Raw genomic sequence first — 21,660 nt, forward strand, 5'->3', positions numbered from 1 at the left:
TACATCCCACAGGCTTGCAGTTAACATTCTTGGATCTCTGAATCTTTGCTTATGTAATGATTTTAAATATAGAGTGGTTATAATTTTCAGAGATACAAGATAGTGACTGGAGATTGCTGCTGCCAGTTTTCCCAAATGGCTGCAAGGGAACAGTCTTGATCAATTTTAGTGTTAGACAAAAGTTGGAGACAGCTTCTTCCTATACAGAGTAAATAAGAGTGCACTCGGCATGAAAGCCCATTTTTGGAGATGGGTGGGGAAATTGTATTTAAACCTTTATTTTGCTTGGTTCATCCATGTTTATTTCCAGAATGCACTCATCAGGAACAAGAGGTTCGTATTGGTATTTGCTGCAGTGATACTTATCCAGCATGATTGGGTGTTGGCTCTGAGCTATGGTTGTCACACAGAATACTGAATTGTAACCAATAAAAAAGTTCTAATCAGGTTGGAACCAGATATGTTTTATTTAGTTAAAAAAGCTGGTCTGGTTCTCTGCTGTCATACATACTTTCCTATAGAAAGTTCTCTAGAAATAGTGTAAGAAAAACAAATTTGGTGATGCTGTCACCAAAAGGAAGTCAGTGTGATTCCACAATTGGTGTTTTTTTACAGCCTACAAGCATTTCTCCTGTAAGGCTTCTTTGCATCTAGGTTTTCTTGGACACTGAAAAAAAACATGGTAATCCCCTTACATATTGCTAAATATGTCCTTTTTTTCTCCTATGTCCTGCCTTCCCTATGGAAAATTTTTTTCAAGCAGTCAGCCTTTACCATTAGTAGTTTGATAATCTCACTTATCTAAGAGCCAGTGCTGCCCAGCTGGTGGATCCCTATTTGCTGTTGTTAAACTCTGAAAGTAAAATATGCATGTGATTCCAAATATATTTTCTTCCTCTCCAAAGCTTGTCTGTACTTAAAGTTTAGAGCCATTTCTCATTGTGTCTCTGCTGCTGGGGTAGTAGGATTCCTGTAGAAGGCCTGGGTTGTCTGGTGCTGCCTCTGTCAGAGGAACCCACAAGAGTAATAGAACATCTATTTAAGATCCACTTGCCTCTGCAGTCCCTAACACCCGTTTTCTTATGTCCTTTTACAGGCAGGTCTAAAATGTTGTTTCCTTATTCTTCTAATTAAAACAAAATCTTGTTTTTTTGGTTTTTAATCCCTTGTAAACTCCTAGAGGAAAGCAAGTGAGGTTTTCTTGCTAATATCTTGTTACAGCTGGAAATCAGAGTTTTAGAAAGACAGAATGTCTTCTAGATTACTAGGCTTATGGTAAACCTTCACTGATTTGTTTTTTTAAATTCCTCATGTGCCTGGCTTTGTTTGCTGCTTGGTATCTCTGGCTGGCTTTTAGCTATCATGGTGGAAATATGAATTTAAAGCTGATTACAAAGATAGCAATGAGTAGATGAAGTGTGAGACAATGCAGCTCCAGAAGAGACTCAGGGTGAAGGCAAAGCTGGGATTGTGTGGGTGAGCTGGGGAAGAAGGTGAAAGGTTTGGGAGTGAGGAAGGCTCCTGCATTCCTTTTTGCTGATAATGCAGATTTCCCACTCAGCACAGAGATACTCCTGTGTGTTGTTTGGAGTGAAACTGAGCTCAGGCTGTTCTAGAGCTTGTTTTGTATGAGCACAAATCTGTCAGGAGGATACAAGGTGTGCTCAGGTACTTCAGCAGGGATCGAGGGCACATCAAACCATTCATTCTGTTGTACCCACCATCACTGATTTCCTGATGCTCAGCTGTGTAAGTCTCCTTAAGAAGTTCATTTTATTCTGGCACGATTCACACGAGGCTCTGTGCAGTTCAAGTCACTGTCTGGAGAAAGGAAGAAGCAGGAATTTGTCCAGTGTGGTTACACACATTAATTGCAGCCCTGCATGCTGCTGCAAGCATTGCTTTAAATTCTGCTACTGTGGGCTTTTAGTTCTTGCTTGTTTGTGTCCAGGCACCTGTGATCCATCCCATTTAATGAGTTCATTCCAGATCTACCCTGACTGCAGCCGTTTCTATTGTAGCTCATGAAAATGCTTGTATTTAATGAAGAAATTAGCTGAATCTAGTACTATTAAATGTTACGCTGGAAGCTGGGAAAGCAGTGTGTGTTCTTGGAATATCAAGGCATCAATTACAAATGTTTCAAGGAGGATTCAGTGTTTTAAAAAGAGTGTGTAAAAAAATAAATATAAAATCATACTATCAGTTGTCACCTTCAGATCTCATATTTACAAGAAGAAACGAAGGTATTGAAGTGTTTATGTAGATGATTTGTACTCTTTTGTGAGTTTGTTCTTTCAAATGTTCATCTACTTACACCAACAGCTAAGATACTCAGTTTTTCTGGATGTTAAAACTGGAGAAGCTCTTTTACCTTGGAACAAATGTGTTTTGGTAAATAACACACAAGTTTGTCCTTCAAGATATAGAAAAACCTTTTCTCCTTTGATATTTTTCTCTCCTGAACAGATACTTGCTTTTAAGTATGTGTTTTCACTTAAAAGATTTGAATTAGGAATTTCATTCTTTCCCCCACTCTCAAATCCTTGAACAGATACTGCACCATAGTTGGAAACTCATTTTCTTCCTGCTTTCTCTTCTACTTCCTATGAGGTTCACTGGAACTTGCTAAGAGTAGGAGAACTAGAAACATAAACTTTAACTTTGTGTGCTGTGATATTCCATGTACTTGTGGAGGGTGTTTGAACAAAAGAGGAAGTGTCTGTGTGTGCATGTTTATAGAAAGAGGATGTGAAAGTAATAGTAATTGGATACAAATGGGAGGGAGCTGGGGGTGAAAGTCAACATCTGCTGGGTTTTGAAGCTGTGTTGTTAACTCAGTGACCTCTATTCAGTTTCACTACAGCGATGTAAAATTTTGCTTATGTTAAAAAAAAACAGTAGATATGAGAAGAATTAAGCCTCCATTAAATTCAGTTGCTGCTGCCTAAAGCTACTTTTTCCCCCTCAAAAATCTGGAAAGTATATGTGGTAGGGCTTTATGTTGGAAATGTAGTCATTTTTTCATACCTACTTGGTAGTGAGCAAAAATGGACACGTGTGTCATCTTATTGCTGAAATTATTATACATCTTCTACTCTCTAGGGTGGGGAAAGTGAAGAGGGTGACTATCACTGGGTCCTGTCCTGTTTGGTTTACTGTTTAAAAACAGGAGCTTTGTTCTTTTCTGCAGCCACTGATCTTCTTTTGGCTTGGAATCCCATTTGTTTGGGCCTGGTAGAGGGAGTCATTGGTAAAGTCCAGCTTCATACAGGTATGTGTTTTGTTCTCTTCTGATGGGTTTTTTATTTGTTTGCTGCTGAAGCTCTGTGATATTGCAAATAATGCTGCATAGCTCCAATGGAATGGTGTAGTGTTCCTTGCTGTGGAGGAGCACTCCCCAAATGGACTTGTCCAGGTGATTATTTCGTAGCTGCATATGCAAATTCTCTCTGCTCTCCAGTGTATGTATTGTGATTTGGCACTGCCTTGTAAAAATAGAGAGCTGCATTCACAAATAGTAGAAACTTTTATTTGATGTTCTATCTGAATCTCAGTGTGAGATTTATAAAATTCTGAAACCTTTTGGAGTAATCCTTTTAAGGAGATTCCTGTTGTTCTCCTATGGTACAGTGCAAAAACTAATAAAGGAGGCTTCATGAAAGTATAAGGCCTGAATTCTCAATTCTACATGAACACTTGAAAGAACAATTGCTGCCTTGGTAGAGGAATATTTGAAAGCAAAAGGAACACTTAAGCTTGCTAGCAGTTAAATGACAGAGCTATAAAATCCAAGCAGGTGTAGAATTCATTGTTATTTTAATGATAAGCTTGTCTCTAACTGATAGTAGTAATGTTTTCCTGTAAAATAAACTGAGTACTCCTTTTACTTTATCAGCTGAGACTTCCTGTAGCCAAAAGAAGTATTTATTTTGATATATACCAGCTTTGTCCAGGAAGATTCCTCTGCCAATAGAGCTCTGTCTATTTACTGGCAGTAGGAAAGGTAGCCATAAACCCTTGCTGGGTGCCATTCTTTTTGTGAGTGCCTACACCCTGCATTTAAAGTACTGCCTGGCAATGTGATCAATACAGGTAAAGTTTCAAGTGTGTTCCAGGAGGGTGGGATGGATTAAGTGCAGAAATGGATCAGATGTTTGTGGTCCCTTGAATAGAAACAGATTGCTCAGGGTGGCAATAATGGGAGAACAGGGGCTGGGGCACCCTGGCATTAGAGTAGGGCAGATGAGTCCTAGGAATTATTGTGGCTCTATAGGTACTGTGACCCTTGGTCCTTTTTTTGGGAGTAATAGTTCAGAGCCCACCTCTCCATGAAGTTCATGGTCATGTCCTTCTTTTAGTTGCATCACTTCATCTTCTTTGAATTCACCTGATATTTTTGTGTGTGCTCATTCTCCAGATTTATTCAGCCACCCTTTTTCAGATCTGGTGATATGACGTGGTTCATACTCTGCAATCTCACTTTCTCTTCTCTTCATCCAGGCTGTCTGTGCTGGTCAGCACGTGCTGTCCATGATGAATGATGGCTAAACTCCAGTAATGACCTTTTTCTGCTGTGGGAAAATGCTCAGTGACTGGTTTTGACACATGTTTTTTGTGTTTGTGTGGGGTGTGGTGTTTTGTTTTAAAACCAGGCCCTTGGGTACACAAAAGGCTTCCCCCCCTTCTCCCTGGGGAGTCTTCTTCTAAAAGCCTTTGAAAGGGGAGACCTCAAATGCTTTCTGGAAGGTTTTTTAGTTTTTTTGTGGCAACTGAAGATCTTTGCATGTGTGTTTATTGTGAGCTGCTTCCTCTGCTTATGAAATCCGAGTTGAAACTTTCCCCAGAGTGTGACACTTCAACAGGTGTCAGCTTGCTCTTGTCAGGTAAATTAAGATTATCAGGTAATAAGCCTGATATCTCTTCTTTCCATGTGTCCTATAGAGCTACTGAATCAATTAAGCTCATCCAGGCATTCCACTCAGTTGATGCTTAGGTCACTGGAAGTGTTTCCTTTTGTCTCTGCCTTGTTCAGATGACACCATCACAAACTGTTCATCCTTTCTTTTTATTGTAGATATTCTGGTATTTAGTGATGCAACTATCCTATAAATGGGGTTTTGTTTTCTACTATTAAATGTCTGAAGAAAGATAGCCTCCAGCTATTTATCCTTACTTTTCTTTTGAGAACTCCTTGGATTTGCTGTCATTTCCTGATGAGTGTCATCCATCAGGCTTGGGCTGACTGAGGTGTCTTACATAGGTCTCCTCAAACCTGCTGTTTTCACTTGATCCTTGATTCACTTAAACTCCTGCTTGATTATATTCAAACGTAGCTTGATGTTATCCTCAGGTTGAATCATCTAGCAGTCTGTAACAGTAACCTGTCTTCATTACTTATTCTTGTATCAATCTTTGTCACCTGGAAACTTTATCAGCAGTTGTATAAATATTTAACATTGCTGGACCATTCTGTCCAGGCTCAGCAGGAGAACTGTACTGCAGGAGCTGGGTGAAATGCCTGACCTGCAGCAGGAGGACTTGCTGCTCTGATTTCTTCTCCCCTGCCCCTGGGGTATGAGAATCAGAGAACTTAATTTGAAGCTCATTTGGTGAATTTGTCCTGCTCAGAGCCTTGTTACCAGCTATTGTTGAAAAGAGATTTTTAAAATCTTTAGCACACACAAGTGCTGGAAACTTCAAATGCTTTTTTAAGTATTAGAGTTGCTACCAGGGTGCTCTAGAGCTATCACAAAGCCTATATGCACTCCAATGTCTTGGACATAGATCCTCATATGTTCTTGAAAGATTTGGTTATTGCAAGAATTCTGGAATTGTCTAAGATGACCTTGAAATGTCCCTGTAATCAGTCATGGACTGTCTGTAATTTAGCAGTGGAATGCCTTTGCCAATGAGCTGTAACTAGGGATGGGTTTTAATTTACTTTTAATCTTGCTGGTTTTATTGCTTGCCTCATGCAGGAGAATTTGTAGGAAAGCTGCTGTGACAGGGAAGCCATCTCATAGAAACCAGCTAGCCAATATTACATGGTTTATTTTTTAATTCTTCAAGGAATTTTTGACATGAGGGGGCCATTTGCACCTCTGAACATAACCGTACACTCACATTCGAGATTCAGATCTATTTAAAGCAATGTTTTGTTCTTCCCCAAAGTGAATTTTCTTAAACATACAGATACTTTATTTTTTTTTGTGTGTGTGGGGAACTCCAACCCAAACAATAAAACATTGGTTGACTATCAGAATGTAAGAATATAATTGCTTACCATTTTCTGGCCCATCCCAAAACAACTTATGAGAAAATGCAGAATAACAATGGGAGTAAAAGGAAAGGGGGTTTAGGTATCATGGATGTGTTACTACAAGAGATGACTGCACGTTTTCTTGGTAAGATGCACAATTAAGATTCTCTTTGCATAATCTTCCCATATAGAAACAAACACATCTCTTGCATAAAGTATCTCCTTTATAGAATTCAATTTTGTTGTCCAGTATATCTGAATATAACCAAAGCTGGATTTCTTAACCAGTTCCAGCAACTGCCACGTAACACAATCATTTCTACCATGGGTTCTTCTGTTTCTTGGTCAAAGCACACCCCTGTGCCCTGGATTCATTTGGAGTGTTCTTCCAGTGCTGGTTAATTAAGACCCAGGTTAAATGCTGCTGGCAAGATTCCACAGACTCTGTAAACAGGAGGGAAATGGAAGGAAGTTCTTCCTTCCTTACCCCCAGCTTTTTTTTGTTAGCATGCCTCTGAATCTTGATAGAAACTACAGGCTGTTCAGCATCTGAAGTCTCTGTTGAAATATAACTGAATTTCATACAGTCAACAACCCAAAGCATTCTTTTTGCATGCAGCCAGCTTTCAAATTATTCAAGTAACAAAAAGTATGAAATTGGTAGCGTAGAATTTCTTGGCTAAAATCAAAATACTTGCAGAAAGCAGCATTTGTACAGTTTACATGTACAGTTTATGAAAAGTTACTGCTAAAGCATTTGGGGGAAAGTAAATGCTAGATTGTTGGGGAAGTGTTAGAGAAAAACAGCAATGTTGTGCTGACAGTGTTGAAACAACAAAGGAGTAAATTTCCATTTTAGTGAGGAATGAGAGGTAAAAGCTTCCTTTAGATGCAGTACTTCAGACTAGTTGTTGCCATCTGCTCTGCCATAGTTCATAAAACACTAAAAATGAACATTATATCCTGAGAGATGACTTGAAACGTGCACTTTTCTGGAGTGGCATCCAGCTGTCCTGTTCTGCAGTGCACACCATGCCTCACGTGTTGAGCAGGCAATAACTAATTTGTGGAACTGCTTTTTTCCTTCTGACTGCAGAAGCAAGTTCTCTATATTTAGGGATTCAGTTATTTAGATATTGCTGGCTATTATAATATGCTGCTTTTATGGCTATTGTTGGAGCTTTTACTTCAGGGCATACTTTATCTGCATAATTACTTCCTGACTGTTTTCTTTTGATCTGCTGGGCAATTCCTGTTTTCTTTCAATGTTCTGTGGCTCTGGCTATAATACAAAGAGTTTTGCAATGTACACCAAGATGACATTTCAGTGCATTTTCAAAAATGACAAAAGGATACTCAACTCACTTGTCTGTATTAAGCTCTTAAGTTCCTGTTTCCAGCTACCAGAATTTGTTCATAAAGTTAGGGGGAAGACTGGGCAGAGATTTTGCCTTTTCCAGATTTTTACTATGTCATGTCTGTTCAGAAATACCTTTACCATATCCTAATCTCCAGTAGAACCCTATTGATGAATTCACTGAAGCTCTAGATGGTCACCTTTCTTAGAAGAATGTGTTTTGTTGTTTGACATACAGTGGTGATCTCCTAGGAGTAAATTGTGTGGCCAACCTTCTGCAGGTGGGAATAGATGTGATTATAGGGCTGCCCAGCAGGAATATCTGCCCTCTTTTGAAAGCTTGGGTTGCTCTGGCTTTTTAGAGACTGCTGGCTTTTCCTACTAGAAATCAACATAGAAAGGGCAGACCTTTTCAGATGAACTGATAGGCATCTTTATGTGTTGCTGGCAGGTTTGGCAGCATTTCAATTTCTCCTTTGCAAAAGGATTTTTTTAACCTGTTCGTTGGTCTTCTCATTGTTACATAAAATACCATTTTTCTCAGTTTCCTTTTCTCCATGGCTCTAGATGGGATGCTGGGGGCAAAGGCAGGTGTTCTCCAAGGGATGTTCCCTGCACCTGCACAGAAGAGCTGCTCCAGCACCTGCTGCTCAGTGAGGATCACTAAATGGCACTTGCTGTCACTCTTCTCTCCTGATTTGGTATCCTTTGACCAGTTTTAGGAGATTGTGCTTGTGTGACAGCTTGGAGTAACCTGCTCCAGCCTCAGGGCTGACTCTTCTCCATCAGGGTGACACCTTGAGATCCCTCCTGACCTGAGGTGTCTCTGATCCTGCAGAGATTAGGGTCTGCTGCAGTGTCCAGGACAGCACAGGACTCCCTTTACAGGACCATGTATATTAAAGAAGTGGTGCATGTCTTCATTCCCCTTCCCCTCCTGCCTCTTTGGGAGGCACCCTCTGGCTCTCACAGCATGTCTGTAGTTATGGGGATCTGAATTTTTTAAAGGCTTCTTAATACCCAACATAAACATACCTCTTTTTTTAAAGGCAGTAATGCAGAATCAAAGGCAGGAGTGGAGTGTCACAGCACACAGTTGTCTGTTGGCAGTGACTATTCCTGTTTAGATGAAAGAATCTGCTGGGGTTTTCTGTGTTTTTCTTAAGCATTCAGAGGATAAAATACTGTTGAGAATTTACTGAGCAAGGAGAAAGGAGTTTGTATTTGCTATAGAGCTGCTAAATAGACTTTTCAAAGGCTGTGTATCGTATTCAGAGGCACAATACTTGACACATTCTGCCATCACAAGTGTGGGAGCATATTTAAATCTATCACAGCAGGCTTTTTATGTCGTTATATCACCTTTTCAGTTGAACTCAGCTGGCTGCTTCTTAGCTGGGAGAAGTAGTGAGTGTGCATGTTTGTCTCTAGGACTTTCTCTGCCTTTTCCATCTCCCTTAACAGAACTTTTGCTTTTGACCCCTAAAAGCCCATTGTGCAACTCCTGCTTTTGCCAAGGGATTGAAATCTGGGAATGTCCAGGCACCCTTCAGCAGTCAGTGGGAATGTTTGCTCTGTTGCCCTGTCTCTTTAAAGTGTGGGTGCTACAGCTGCAAGTGCTGTAGGCTGGATGTGTGCATGGAATGCACCTGCCACCAATATCTTCATTAATTTTTATCTCACGAATTTCTCCACCACTTTACGCTCTTCGGGAATGATGTCATGAGCCCCTAAACATGTGTAAACTGCTTTATGGCGCAGTCCATGTTTGCTCATCAGGTTCCTTCTCTCATGAATCTTGTAATCAGGTGTTACCTGTGTCTGTCTTGTTTGCTGTTTGGTAATGACAGGAGATAGAGGGAAATTCTTAATTAGCTGTCTGAGCTCCAGCTGTTCTCAAATTCTGCTGCCATCAATGGGAATCTGTATCATCCTAGAGATTGTTAATTGTTATAGGTGAAGCAGGGTTAACTTTAATGTGAAATAGTTAATCTCCTCATGCTATTACACACTGAATAAATACTTTAAAGTTTTTTTTCTTAGTTTTATTTTATTTTATTGCAATGCATAATAACAAAACACAACAATAACAAATCATTCACTGGATTCTTCTAGTCAAATGGTTTCTGGCACACTAATCAAAATAAATTCCTGACAAGACAAATAAAAGCATCTACTGATCTTTTTTTTTTCCCAGATTTACCATGGTGGCTGCTTTTAATTCGTCAGAAAGCATTGATTGGCAAACTTCCAGGCGATCACGAGGTTTGCAAAATAACAAAGATTGCGGTGATTCCACTTTCTGAGGCAGAACCTCAGGATCTGGAATTGGAGGTATGGCCATCCCAGGGAACTCTGACTGTCCCCCTCCTGCTTAGTGAAATAAAAGTCAAATGCCTCTTACCTCTTTTTCCTGGTATTAGCAAACATCTTAAATATTTTGTGCTTTTTAAGTATTGTTTTTTGATAAAAAATATCTTTTAAACAGAAATCACAAGTTTTGCTGGGGAGGGAAGTTGCAACAAAATAATACCTACATTTCATAAAGATCACTGGGAATACCACACAAGAATAAGGTTTACTGAATCAGGAGAAATTGTATTTTTAATGGATTCTCTTGCTTTCATCCCATTTTGGAATCTTAATTCTATAATTTGGTTTGAAGGGAAATCCTTACTTAAAGTGTTGCTTTTTTTTTTTTCCCAAAAGAGAATGGATAAAGGAAGAAAAGTAAAAATTAATAGTGCTAATTTAATTTGGGTGGGAAGCTGGGGTGGGTCTGGATACTCAAGTCATGTCAAATTGAGGCAGATATTCTCACAATCACAGGAGAAAATGCCTTTCATAGAAGAGTGAGAATTAGGCTATAGATGGAAACTTGCATGTTCCCCCTCTATTTCAGTATTTCCCTTAGGTTTGTGGACATCAAAATCTTGCTTTTGTAGACTTTCAGTTTTCTTTGAACTTTTTAAAAAATATTTAAATGTTGGCTTTAATTCATTGTCATTATTTTAGCTTTGTAAAAAGCACCATTTTGGGATAAACAAGCCAGAGAAGATAACACAGTCCCCAGATGACACAAAATTCCTGCTGAAGACTCTTACTCAAATTAAATCTAATGTGTCTGCTCCAAATAAAAAGAAGGTAAAGTTTTCTGCTGTTTCCTTTCTTGCTCTAAAATGTTGAGTTTATAATTCAAAGGTTTTGATGGATGATCAAATAGAACACAAAGACCTTAAAAAACTGCATAAGATGAAACTGTTGTTTTTGCCCAGTTTAATTTTTTTGATTATTTAGCTGTGGCTCTTCTGTAATTTTTTTCATTTCGTAGTTACATAATTTTGGCAGGATTGCTAATAGAGTTCTTTTTTACCAGGATTAGCTTCTAGTGAGGTTCTAAACTTCTAGAAATTGCTTTGCATAAGTATCTCTTATCATTTAGAATTGGACACAAAATTTGGTGTCTGGTTCCTCAGAGAATGCCATACAATCTCATCTAACTGCTTTTGACACAATAATGGCTTGGATTAGGGAGTCAAAACAATATTTATTAAAATTAGAATTATGTTTCTGTGGCTGCTGTCTCTTTTGTTCATCTCTGCTGGGAGTTTTAAGGTCCTGCTCATCACTGGGGAAGTGTTTGTCCTCCAAGGTTAGAGATGGAAAATATGTCTGGAGTCTTTTTTGCTCCCAGAGAAAGACATGAGAGCCAGTTTTTTTCTTTCAGATTAGAGAAAGCAAAGAGAAAGAGAGACTGGAGAAGAGATTATTGGAGGAGTTGTTCAAAATGTTCATGGATTCAGACTCCTTTTACTACAGCCTGAGCTATGACCTGACAAATTCTGTGCAGAGGCAGAGCGCGTGTGAGAAAACCAACCTACCCCTGTGGCGAAAAGTGAGTGTTTTGTGTTTGTTTCTTCCACCTGGGGCACGAGCTGTCCAATAATGGTCATGGTCCAAACCTGGCTGGCCACATTTTACAGCAGCTGAACACCTTGTCCTGTAACCAGCTCAGGTGCAAGGAAACAAAAGCCTGCGGCAGCATGACCCGAAGTGTTTTGTTGAAAGCACTGACCTGTCTGTACAGGTGTCGTGAATAAACTGATGGACACTGCGGTCCTTCCCACCGATACTGCCAAACCTGCCTGGTAAAACTGCAAAACCTGCCCTTTTGTCTTCTAAACAGGTGGATGACAGATTCTTTTGGAACAAGCACATGATTGAAGATCTCATCAGCATTGATGTGAGTCTTATTTCTAATGTGTATTACGAGAACCATTCTTTAGTTTTTTAGTTGAAATCTTTGCTTAAGGCCTCGTAGGTGTTTGATTACAAACCTGCTTGGCAGACAGGATCAGGATCAGGGCTGTGCCTTGTGTAGCTGAGCAGCTGGCTCTGCCTTCCTCCAGCCAGCCTGTGGTCATTGCTAAGGAGTGAATCTCAGCTGAATTAAAACATTTATTACAGTAAAGCAATGTAGAACAACTTGGTGTGATATGTTTGTGTTGGTTTCTGAAGGTAAATTGGAGTTGTATTTTTATGTGAAATGGATTATCCCTGAACAGAGCTGAACTTGATAGTAAGGAGGAGCCAGAAAATAAATAACCTCTGAATTCCAAAGCTTCCCTGAGATAAGATTTTATCCTCCGTAGTGGAGGATAGTGTTTTGTCTCCTTGAGCACAGTAGCTGATCTGTGTAGAAACAGTTGTTCTGAACATCTGTTCAGAGGAAATAAAACATTTTCCTGGCTAATAAACACATAAAGAAGCAGCAACTCTCTTAAATATGACCTTCCACTATTTTAAATTAACCTTGTAGATCAAGGACAAGCTTGATCTATAAGCTGTTAACTTCTGTATGCCAGTTTAGGCCAAGTCTAATTTTCTTTTGGGTTGACAGGAGGCATCTTACCTTATGCCCTGCTCCTCTTCCATTGATAATGATACATAAATGGTTATGGAGCCACAGCAGGGTAAACCTATGTCCTTTGTGAAAAGTTGTGTGTAATCCAGGAGTTTAATGAGTTATATATTCCATGTTAAAAGATATAAATTGATAACCTTGACTTAGCGGGGAATTTGGTTCTTGATTTTGTTTAAGAAATCGATGTTTTAGAGTGCTGAGCCATGAACCAGTTGTGTTCATGTTGTGTTGTAGCCCATATCAAGTTTCATACTGTTATATATTGCTGAAAACAGGCTAACATCTACCTTCCTGTACAAATGTGATACAGTATGTGTCCACACAGAGGTTTTAAAACTGCTTTAAAGCAGAAACTAGATCCAAAAATTGCTTTCTTTCTTCCTCCTGATTTAAATGCCTCTGACTGATGGAGGAAAAATGCTGGTGTCTCTTTCAGAAATAAGGATATTGCAAAATTTAAAGCATGCAAAGCATGTGAAGCAACTGTTTTACAACCATGAGGAATGGCAGAAATAATTATAGGTAATGTTGGACCAACAGGAAAGTAAATGTTTATTGTATCCTTCAGAATGCTGAAGTGGACTTCTGGATTATCCCCATCATTCAAGGATTTGTGCAAATTGAAGAACTTGTAGTAAACTATAATGAATCTTCTGATGATGACAAGAGCAGTCCTGAAACTCCTCCTCAGGAATCATCTTGTGTAGATGATGTTCACCCGACGTTCCTGGTGGCGCTTATCTCGCGCCGGAGTCGGCACAGAGCTGGTAGGGAAACGCACTTGGAGCTGCTGGGCTTGTTTCTGAGCCCTGGACAGGGATGGGAAAACTGGACAGTGCTGAGCTGCCCAGCAGATGGCCAGCCCCTGGCAGAGTCTGCCCTGCTGCCCTCCCTGCTGGGAGGAGGGAGAGGAGAGGCTGCAGTGCCTTCAGTGCTGTACAGCTGTCACTTGGGGAGCTTCACTGCCTGCTCAGGAGCACTGAGTGCATCCTTGGAGGTCGCATTCCTGAGGCAGAGTTCTGTTTTTGCACAGATCCCCCTGATTAGGACCTTGCTTATAGCTCTGTGCTGATGTATTTCGGTAGGCTTGGATGGGAGTTAGATTTTCAGAGGCCTTTGGGGGCTTTGGCAGCAGCTGAAGAGGCTTGAAAAGCCACGTGTGTGCATGCCTCTGTCCCGGGAGATGTTTATTAGGGGCAAGGTGTGAAATGTGACCATGCTTCGGTCTTGTACCTTATTTGACTTAGAGTAGCAAGAAACAGAAATTGTTCCCTGCCCTTAGGGTCTCAGAAAGATTGAATCACTTTACAGCTTAATAAATCCTATTCAACTCCGAGCTTTTCCATCTGTCCGATTTTTATGAAGACACTCTCCATCTCCTATTCCTTTCTTACACCATTGGGTTTTTAACATGTCAAAAAACCCAGAAAATAACCTGTTGAGCTTACCCTGCTTTAGGACTGTGCCTTTGTACCACAGCTCACTTGGATGCATTTAATTCAGTTCTGAGGAAAATGGTTTGTCAGAACAACTTGGGGTAAATATTTGAGGGTTTCAGAGTAGTACCTAGTTTGCAATCTGCCATTTCCATACTAAATTGTTACACAGATACAGCAACTGAATTCTAGAAGGAAAATTTCATATTGATTTCTTCTTAGTATTAATATCACTTTGCTCATCTGATTTTTAGTCCAGAGCATAAACTGTATAAAATTTTTTCCCTGTCTGATGGAAGGCTGCTGTGACAATTTCTCTATTAAGGCCCCTGTTATAGGTATTTTACTTTCCTTTCCCTTGCCTACTTTAACCTCTTCCCTTCTGTGCAAGGCTAATCTCAAAACTTTGGTTCAGTGCTACTTCAGAACTTGAAACTGAATTTCCATGACCTTGAATATTTTTCCAACTCTCCTACTCCTTCCCTGTCCTTTGCTACTGCCCACATCCTTTCTGAAGTAATGATGTACTCTCCTTTGAGGCAAGGATATGCAAACACATTTCTGTTTAATGAGCAGCTCAGAGCTGGGTAGGCATAAAACTGTAGTCAGAGGAGCATTCTCTTCTTAATGTGCAGAATTAGTTATACAAGTTAGAACAAGGAGGGGGAGGCTTTTGTTTTGTGGAACAAGCAAATCCTCTTGGGCTGCTTGGGATCACTGTGGAGCCTCTGTCAGTAGAAGTGGCCTTTAAGTTCATGGAAAATATTGAGCTCTAAAGTAAAACTTTGTGCTAAATGTGACAGAACAGGAAGAAATGAGTCTTTTTAGATGCACCAGAGGTGTTTCTGACTTTAAACTGCCCTGTCCTGTCAGCTTATGTTCTGCTGCTCATAGTATATCAGTAAATAAACTTTATCCACATAGCCAAAATAACTTTAGAGGAATAAACTAGGATAGGAGTGACTTCTACTGTTGATGATGGATTTGGGCTAGAACTGTTGGCTTGGGTTAGCATGGTCAAAAAGAGCAACAGAAATTATTTATGTTTAAGGCAAATACTTAGGTATGACTTGACCATTCTCATTCCCCCTAGGAATGCGGTATAAGCGGAGAGGTGTTGATAAAAATGGAAATGTAGCAAATTATGTTGAGACAGAGCAACTGATCCATGTCCATAATCACACCCTTTCCTACATCCAAACACGAGGCTCTGTGCCTGTTTTCTGGAGCCAAGTCGGATACAGGTATAACCCACGGCCCCGGCTGGACAAGAGTAAGTATTTGGGTGAAAAACCTAAAAATCAGGGTCCCCTGGAAGTCTTCTTTTGGAAGAGGTGTTAATGTGGATGTGGTGCATATGTAGAAGGATGAAGCAGACTTATTAAAAGTTAAATTTTTGTCCCATCTCCTCTGCACAAAAAGCAAAATGCAGCAAAATTCAAGAACATGTTTGCTTTACACTAGACTATAACAGCAATGTTGAAGCTGAGCAAATTAATGAAAGACCTTTGAAAGTAATTTTGTACAATGTATTGTTATCTTTAAGCTAAGGTATCTTGGTTTTTTTTAGAGTACAAATTTGGGCATGATTTAATACATCAAACAGGACTTAATGCTGAACAGGCTGTTTCTGTCTAACACTGCTCTGCCTTGTAGGTGAAAATGAAACCGTGTCCTGTTTTCGTGCACACTTTGAAGAACAGCTGAAAAATTACAAAAAGCAGGTGAGTGCTACATGACAGCAGTAATCTCATGAAAATGCAGAGGCTGAAGGTTAATGTTTTTAGGTTGTTTTTCTCGGTGATGTGTTATGGGATTTTTCAGAAGCTTGTTGACAATTGGCAGGTTGATAGATAAATAGCATTTTACTTTAGGTTTTTTGAATATCCTTGTAAGTAACTAGTAAAACCTAGGAATAACTTATGGAAATATGTAAACCCTATTTCTGGTTACCTGTCCTGTGCATTCAGGGCTTCTCTCTATTTAAATTTGTGTAGGTAGGGAGCTGTTGGAGCTTATTTGTCTCGAGTACAATTTATCAAAGATTGTAACTTCAGCAAGATTGCTACAAATCTTTAACTGTTGAGCAATTTGTTATTGCATTGTGTAAATCTAAGCAAGTTGTAGGAGATGATGAGTGTTAAATAATTAAACTTTTGAACAGGTTATTATTAACTTGGTGGATCAGACAGGCAGAGAGAAGATTATTGGAGATGCTTACCTTAAACAAGTTCTTCTCTACAACAATGCAAATCTGACTTATGTTTCATTTGACTTCCATGAGCACTGGTAAGAAACCTTTTAAAAATGTCACTTTGCATCTTTTTTTATTGGCATGGAAGGCAAGTATAAAGGAGGAGAAAACTCATTATTATTTCTACTTCTGCATGAAACACTGTTCTTTCAAACAAGAGTAGAGGTTTTAAACTAAAGCACTATAAAACTTAAAGTTTGGGTAACCAAGCACTGCTGTTTGTGATGTTGTGTCCCTGACCTGTTAAATTTGCATTTACTTATTGGGCAAAGCTTAATTGTGACACATTTTAAGAGTTTCCTTAAACATGCCATGAATGTAAAGCTGTGGCTGACCTGCTTTTTCAAGCTATGTAGCATTTTGTTTTTAATTCTCTACTTCTGTTTCTCTTGCTTGTTTCTATAAAGACATGATGGGTTTCTCCAGGACCCTGATGCTGTTATTTCAATATAAGATACACGGGTTTTATCTTAATCTGGTGTGAGTAGTTGCTGTTTTCATGACTGCCCTCTGATGCTGCCATGCTCTAGAGCAGTGCTCACATGCCCAAGCATGTCATCTGTCACAGGCATGAATTTCTCCTGCTCCCCTCAAGCAGGCTGCATCAGTGTGGGGTCTAAACTGGTTTAATCTTCACTTCCAAACTTAATCTAGGGATTGCAGCTGGCCTGGGAGAGCATTACTGTCTGACTATGGCATTAGTAGATATTGTCAGTGGGGGGATGGTGGGAAGGGAAACCCCTCTCAGAACAGTGTTATTGGCCTTTGAGAGTTCTCTAGGACTGTTGGCACCCTGGATTGATTTGATAATTAATCTTCTATTTAGAGGAATTTTTGTTTTCCTTCGTTCACTTTTCTCCTACAAACAGCTCTAGTGACCTGGACTGTTTCTGCAGTGTGAGCAGGAGTGAATTGAGAGCAATCCTGAAAAATAACCCTCTGGGGTAGGGGAGGAGGAGGTGATGTGTTTATAGGTGGTTTTCTCTGTGCAATCACAGGCAAAGCAGGACTCACCATCCCAGTTCCAAATCTACAGTAGTTACTTTTCTTGAGGCTAAAATGAGAACAGAATGTTGCACACGCCTGAATAGCTGCACACTTATTTTTCCTAATGGAAGCAGCATTAAAAAAATGCAAAGTCTTGAGATTTTAGTGATCTTTTAACCTCTTGCCTTGGATTTGGATGTTGAGCTGTACTGCAAAATAGTTCTGAATATTGGCTCCTGTTCAAAGCTCACTGTAGGAGGGAATGCTTGTCTCTCTCATTTAACCAAAACACCGTCTTTGTTAACATTACAAATAAGATAAAGTTGTTAAGTAAAGTCACTTCTCTAGTTCCAACAAACTTTTGTGAAATTCTGTGTTTCAGCCGAGGAATGAAGTTTGAAAATGTTCAAACACTGACTGATGCCATTCATGATATTATTCTTGACATGAAGTGGTGCTGGTAGGTACTTAACTGTTTTTAGTAGGGAACATTAGTAGAGGAAAACATCAACAAAGAATAGAGATTCAGAGGTCTTAATTTCTCCAAACCAGTATGTTTTATATTTCTCTTCTGGTGTCCAGCTTGTCAGTTTTTGTCTTCTGAAGTGTTGCTGTTCCACCCATGTAACAGCAAAAATTCCCAGGTGTGGTTTGCTGCATTTCACACTTTTAGGGTCACTCACATTTAATGTGAAACACTCTGTGTTTGACCCACAAACCCTAGAATGGCAGCCTTACTGTTGACAGCAAGCAGACATGTTTGACCTTTAGTTTGAACTGATTAAAGTTCATACATTTGGGTAACAAGTGTGGCTGCAGCCTCAGTCAATTGCTCTATATTGTTCTGTATTGCTGTCATTATCATTGGCTTCTCTGTTCTTGAAATTAAATGCCTCTGCCCTTGAAAGCTTGCATTATGTATGCATGAGTTGAATTCAGCGTCTGACTGCATCTCAAGTTTGTGGCCTCAGTAGGATTTATGTCTGATATCCAGCCTAGATTAAAGGGGAGGATAAGTTGGAACAAAATGAGTTAATTCACTGTGGGGCATGGCTGAGATGAGAGCGCAACCCTAAACAGTGCTCCACGTGTAAAATGTTCTACTGTTTATAGATGCTGATGAATTACACTGGGTTTTAAGTGTCTCAGTGTGCTTTTCTTCTCTTCCTGTTGAAAGGGTTGACCAAGCTGGAGTGATCTGTAAACAGGAGGGAATTTTCCGTGTTAACTGCATGGACTGCCTGGATCGGACCAACGTTGTGCAGGCTGCTATTGCCAGAGTGGTCATGGAGCAGCAGGCATGTAAAAACGAGGGGCTCTGTCAAGTACTGAGTGCCTCACACCTTAATTGTTGTTCTCAGAGAAATCTGTGTGTTTGAGAAATGGTAAACTGACCTCTGTGAAAAAATCTTTGCAAAATACTTAAAGAGCCACAAAGCTGAGATGAATAATATATACAAATGCAAAACTTGATTTCATGATGGAACAGTGATGCCTCCTTCTGTTGTCCTTCAGAAAGGACTGACTGTCCACAGCTTTGAGAGGATTGTTTTTGGATTTAGTAATTTCAGTTTAGGTTATGTAGGAATACAGAGTTTAGAAAGTAGACACTTTGCCTCCCAAATCTGTCACTGAAATTATGTTAAAGGACTAAAATCTAACAAATTGGATGCTATTTTAGGTGCTTTGAAGTGAAAGTCTGTGATACAGCAAGTAGGGAGATTAATTGTCCCTTCTGTGTGTAGAGGAATAATTAATTAATGAAGTAAATAGCCCTGATTGCTGTGGCTGTTGTGCTGTGGAGTAGTTCTCCCTGTACAGAGGAGGGATTTCCAAGCAGACTGAGAGTACTTTCCTTTAGTTTTCCTCTTTGCTCTGGCCCTCACTTGCTTTCTAGAAGCTCAGTGGCGACTCTCTTCCCTTGTGAAGACTCCACTGACACAGCACTGCTACCGACCTAACGCAGACTTAATGTGCTGTAACTGAAACATCAAAGCCCCAGATTTGCTCATTTTGGGTGAGATGAGCAAACCTGATTATGTTAAAGTGAAGGAGAAAGGATGCAGTGGGTCCTTCATTAGGGTGGAATGTGAATGGATCTGGCCATTGTACCTGGCAGTTCTTTGTGATCTGTTACAGCTCTTGATCTAGCAGTACTGAGGACAAGGGGAGGGAACAGCAATCCTTATTACAGAGTCATTATTTTAGAATAGGAGTTCTATCTAGGGGAACTCTTGAGTTCCAAGGCAATTCTTTCAAAAAGAAGAGTTTTACAGATTGTTGTGAAGAGGCTTCACTAATCATTGCTGAAGTGTGAGCTTGTGATGTGCTGCATCATTCTTATCCTGGAGCTGAAGTACTTGGGAATCAATTCTTGGCTGAGAAATGCCCTGGGCATTGCAGGGTCAGTGGCATGGAGTGAAGGGCTGAGGGTTACATGCACCGCCCACTTCTCTTCCTTGGAACCACTGGACCTGCTTTCTCAGGGCTTTCAAAGTTAATAAGCAGCTTTGTGTTAATTTTCATCTAACTTGAAAAGAGTGCTTGAGCATTTGGTTTCAGTTGTAAATTGAAGTTTTCCTTTGATTTCTTCCAAGTTATCCCTATTATTTAGTGACTGCACTGCAGTTATGCATGTGCTGCTCTGCTCATTCAGTGTGTGTACAATGCCTGGCCCAAGGCTTATCTGGGGAAAACCGAAGGACTGGGTGTTCTAAGAGGGAGATATCTTACTCTAGTATCAGTGACAAACAGTAACTGTCCAAAATGTGCAGGCACTAATAATAAACCAACAGAAAAAGTTATTTTTGTTTTCAAGCCCTTGAGGTCACGACTGCCTTTGCAATAGAAGACATATTAACTTGTTTTTTTTTAAATTGTGATGTCTGGTTTTTTGATGGTTGTCTATTGAAAAATATCCTGTCCCTTGAGAATCTGCAGTGACTTGTTATCCTTTAGCTAATTTTTTTGATGATTGACTTCACATCCATAATTAATGCTACTGCTGCCTCCAATGATATGATGTTTAGTAATAAACCACCAATTCATTAATTTAACCTGACAAATCAGCACAATGGCTTCCTTTCCCCTATCATACAATAAAACACTTGGCAAGCATTTCCATTTACTTTACCAAGCTCTGATACCGAGAATGACTTTTACTTTGGGCACTGAATTAATACATGTGTCAAATTCCAGCTCAAAAAACTGGGTGTGATGCCACCAGAGCAGCCTCTGCCAGTGAAATGCAACAGGATCTACCAGATCATGTGGGCCAACAACGGCGATGCCATCAGCCGGCAGTACGCGGGCACGGCAGCCCTGAAGGTAAGGGGGAGAGCCTCACCTGCCTTCAGGAATGTCTGGTGTTACAGGGCTCGTGTGCACTGGAAAACCCTGGGATATTTAGGATTTCACCAAGTGTCCTGTGGAGTTTTGTTCTGGAGAGATGAGGCTTTGCAGTGGAAGGATGTTGAGTGTCGCACTCGGTGCGAATCGAAGAGTTGAGTGCTCCCTGCATTCTGTTCTCTTCATGCCTGGGGACAAAGCACAGCAGAGCCAAGAGTTTGAGAGATATAATCATTATTACATCCATTTATATTTTATCATGGTTATAGTACTTGTAAGCAGTTACAATACTTAAAAAATACTCTAAAGTTCTGGAGATTGGGCCATGTAGGAAGTAGAGTGGTATTAATTAGCTGTATTTTCTAAAGACTCTTCTCAGTTAGTTGTAATGAACTCTTGTCTACCAAGATCAAGGATGAAACTCCTTGCTCTGTACTTCTACTGCTTTGAAAAGTCACAGAATTTGAGTTGTTTGCTGTCTGTAACTGGTGGAATAAATTTTAGTAGTATTTGCATTTGGCATAAGAAAAATCATTGTGGTGGAAACACTTAACACTTAAATCTGTCTTTAAATATCTCTACTTAGCTTTGATTAGTTGATTGCATTAATATTTTAAAAAATATATATAAAAAAAAGCCTGACATGCTTGTTTTCATTCTTTACTCTTTAAATCTGAAGTGCAGACCTCAATTTACAGATCTAAATTTTCAGGTCTTCTGCTGGAGGATTTCTCCATTCACTGTTGGAGTTCGTGAATTTAATGAATTAATTATTTTTAATTGTGGTATTTATTTTAATTTGAAAGTGAAACACACTTGAAATATTCTTCATAGGAGTTGATGTGGTTTTTAGAAATGTTCTGTGCCAGTGTTCAGAGTGTCTCTGAAAATAGAATTCTCTAATGAAAAGTGTAACTACCGGAACAGCTTTTTATTCAAATTCTAAGCCTTCCATGGCCTAGAAAGTTTCTTTTGTTTCTGAGGTTGTGAGGCTATGTGCTGCTTTCCGCCAGTATGTTATGTTTGTCTTGTTTTGGTAGCAAAAGCAATGAGATGAAAACCATTTCAAGCTTCAGTCTTCTCTATTCCAGT

The 21,660-nt window shown here is 39.7% G+C and overlaps 1 protein-coding gene across 1 annotated transcript in view; it reads left to right on the top strand.

Moving 5' to 3' along the window:
• Positions 1–21,660, top strand: part of INPP5F (inositol polyphosphate-5-phosphatase F) — a 37,383-nt gene that overhangs the window by 9,230 nt on the left and 6,493 nt on the right. The window contains exons 2-13 of the mRNA XM_005520796.3: positions 3,194–3,274; positions 9,817–9,953; positions 10,635–10,763; positions 11,347–11,514; positions 11,806–11,862; positions 13,112–13,310; positions 15,073–15,252; positions 15,636–15,703; positions 16,144–16,268; positions 17,603–17,680; positions 18,398–18,518; positions 20,419–20,547. Coding sequence (XP_005520853.2) covers positions 3,194–3,274; positions 9,817–9,953; positions 10,635–10,763; positions 11,347–11,514; positions 11,806–11,862; positions 13,112–13,310; positions 15,073–15,252; positions 15,636–15,703; positions 16,144–16,268; positions 17,603–17,680; positions 18,398–18,518; positions 20,419–20,547 — 1,472 coding nt within the window. The remainder of the gene's footprint in view (positions 1–3,193; positions 3,275–9,816; positions 9,954–10,634; positions 10,764–11,346; positions 11,515–11,805; positions 11,863–13,111; positions 13,311–15,072; positions 15,253–15,635; positions 15,704–16,143; positions 16,269–17,602; positions 17,681–18,397; positions 18,519–20,418; positions 20,548–21,660) is intronic.

Source organism: Pseudopodoces humilis, chromosome 9 (assembly GCF_049639895.1).
Source record: "Pseudopodoces humilis isolate 2021_Gansu_Grassland_sample_001 chromosome 9, ASM4963989v1, whole genome shotgun sequence".
In the NCBI taxonomy this organism is placed as follows: domain Eukaryota; kingdom Metazoa; phylum Chordata; class Aves; order Passeriformes; family Paridae; genus Pseudopodoces; species Pseudopodoces humilis.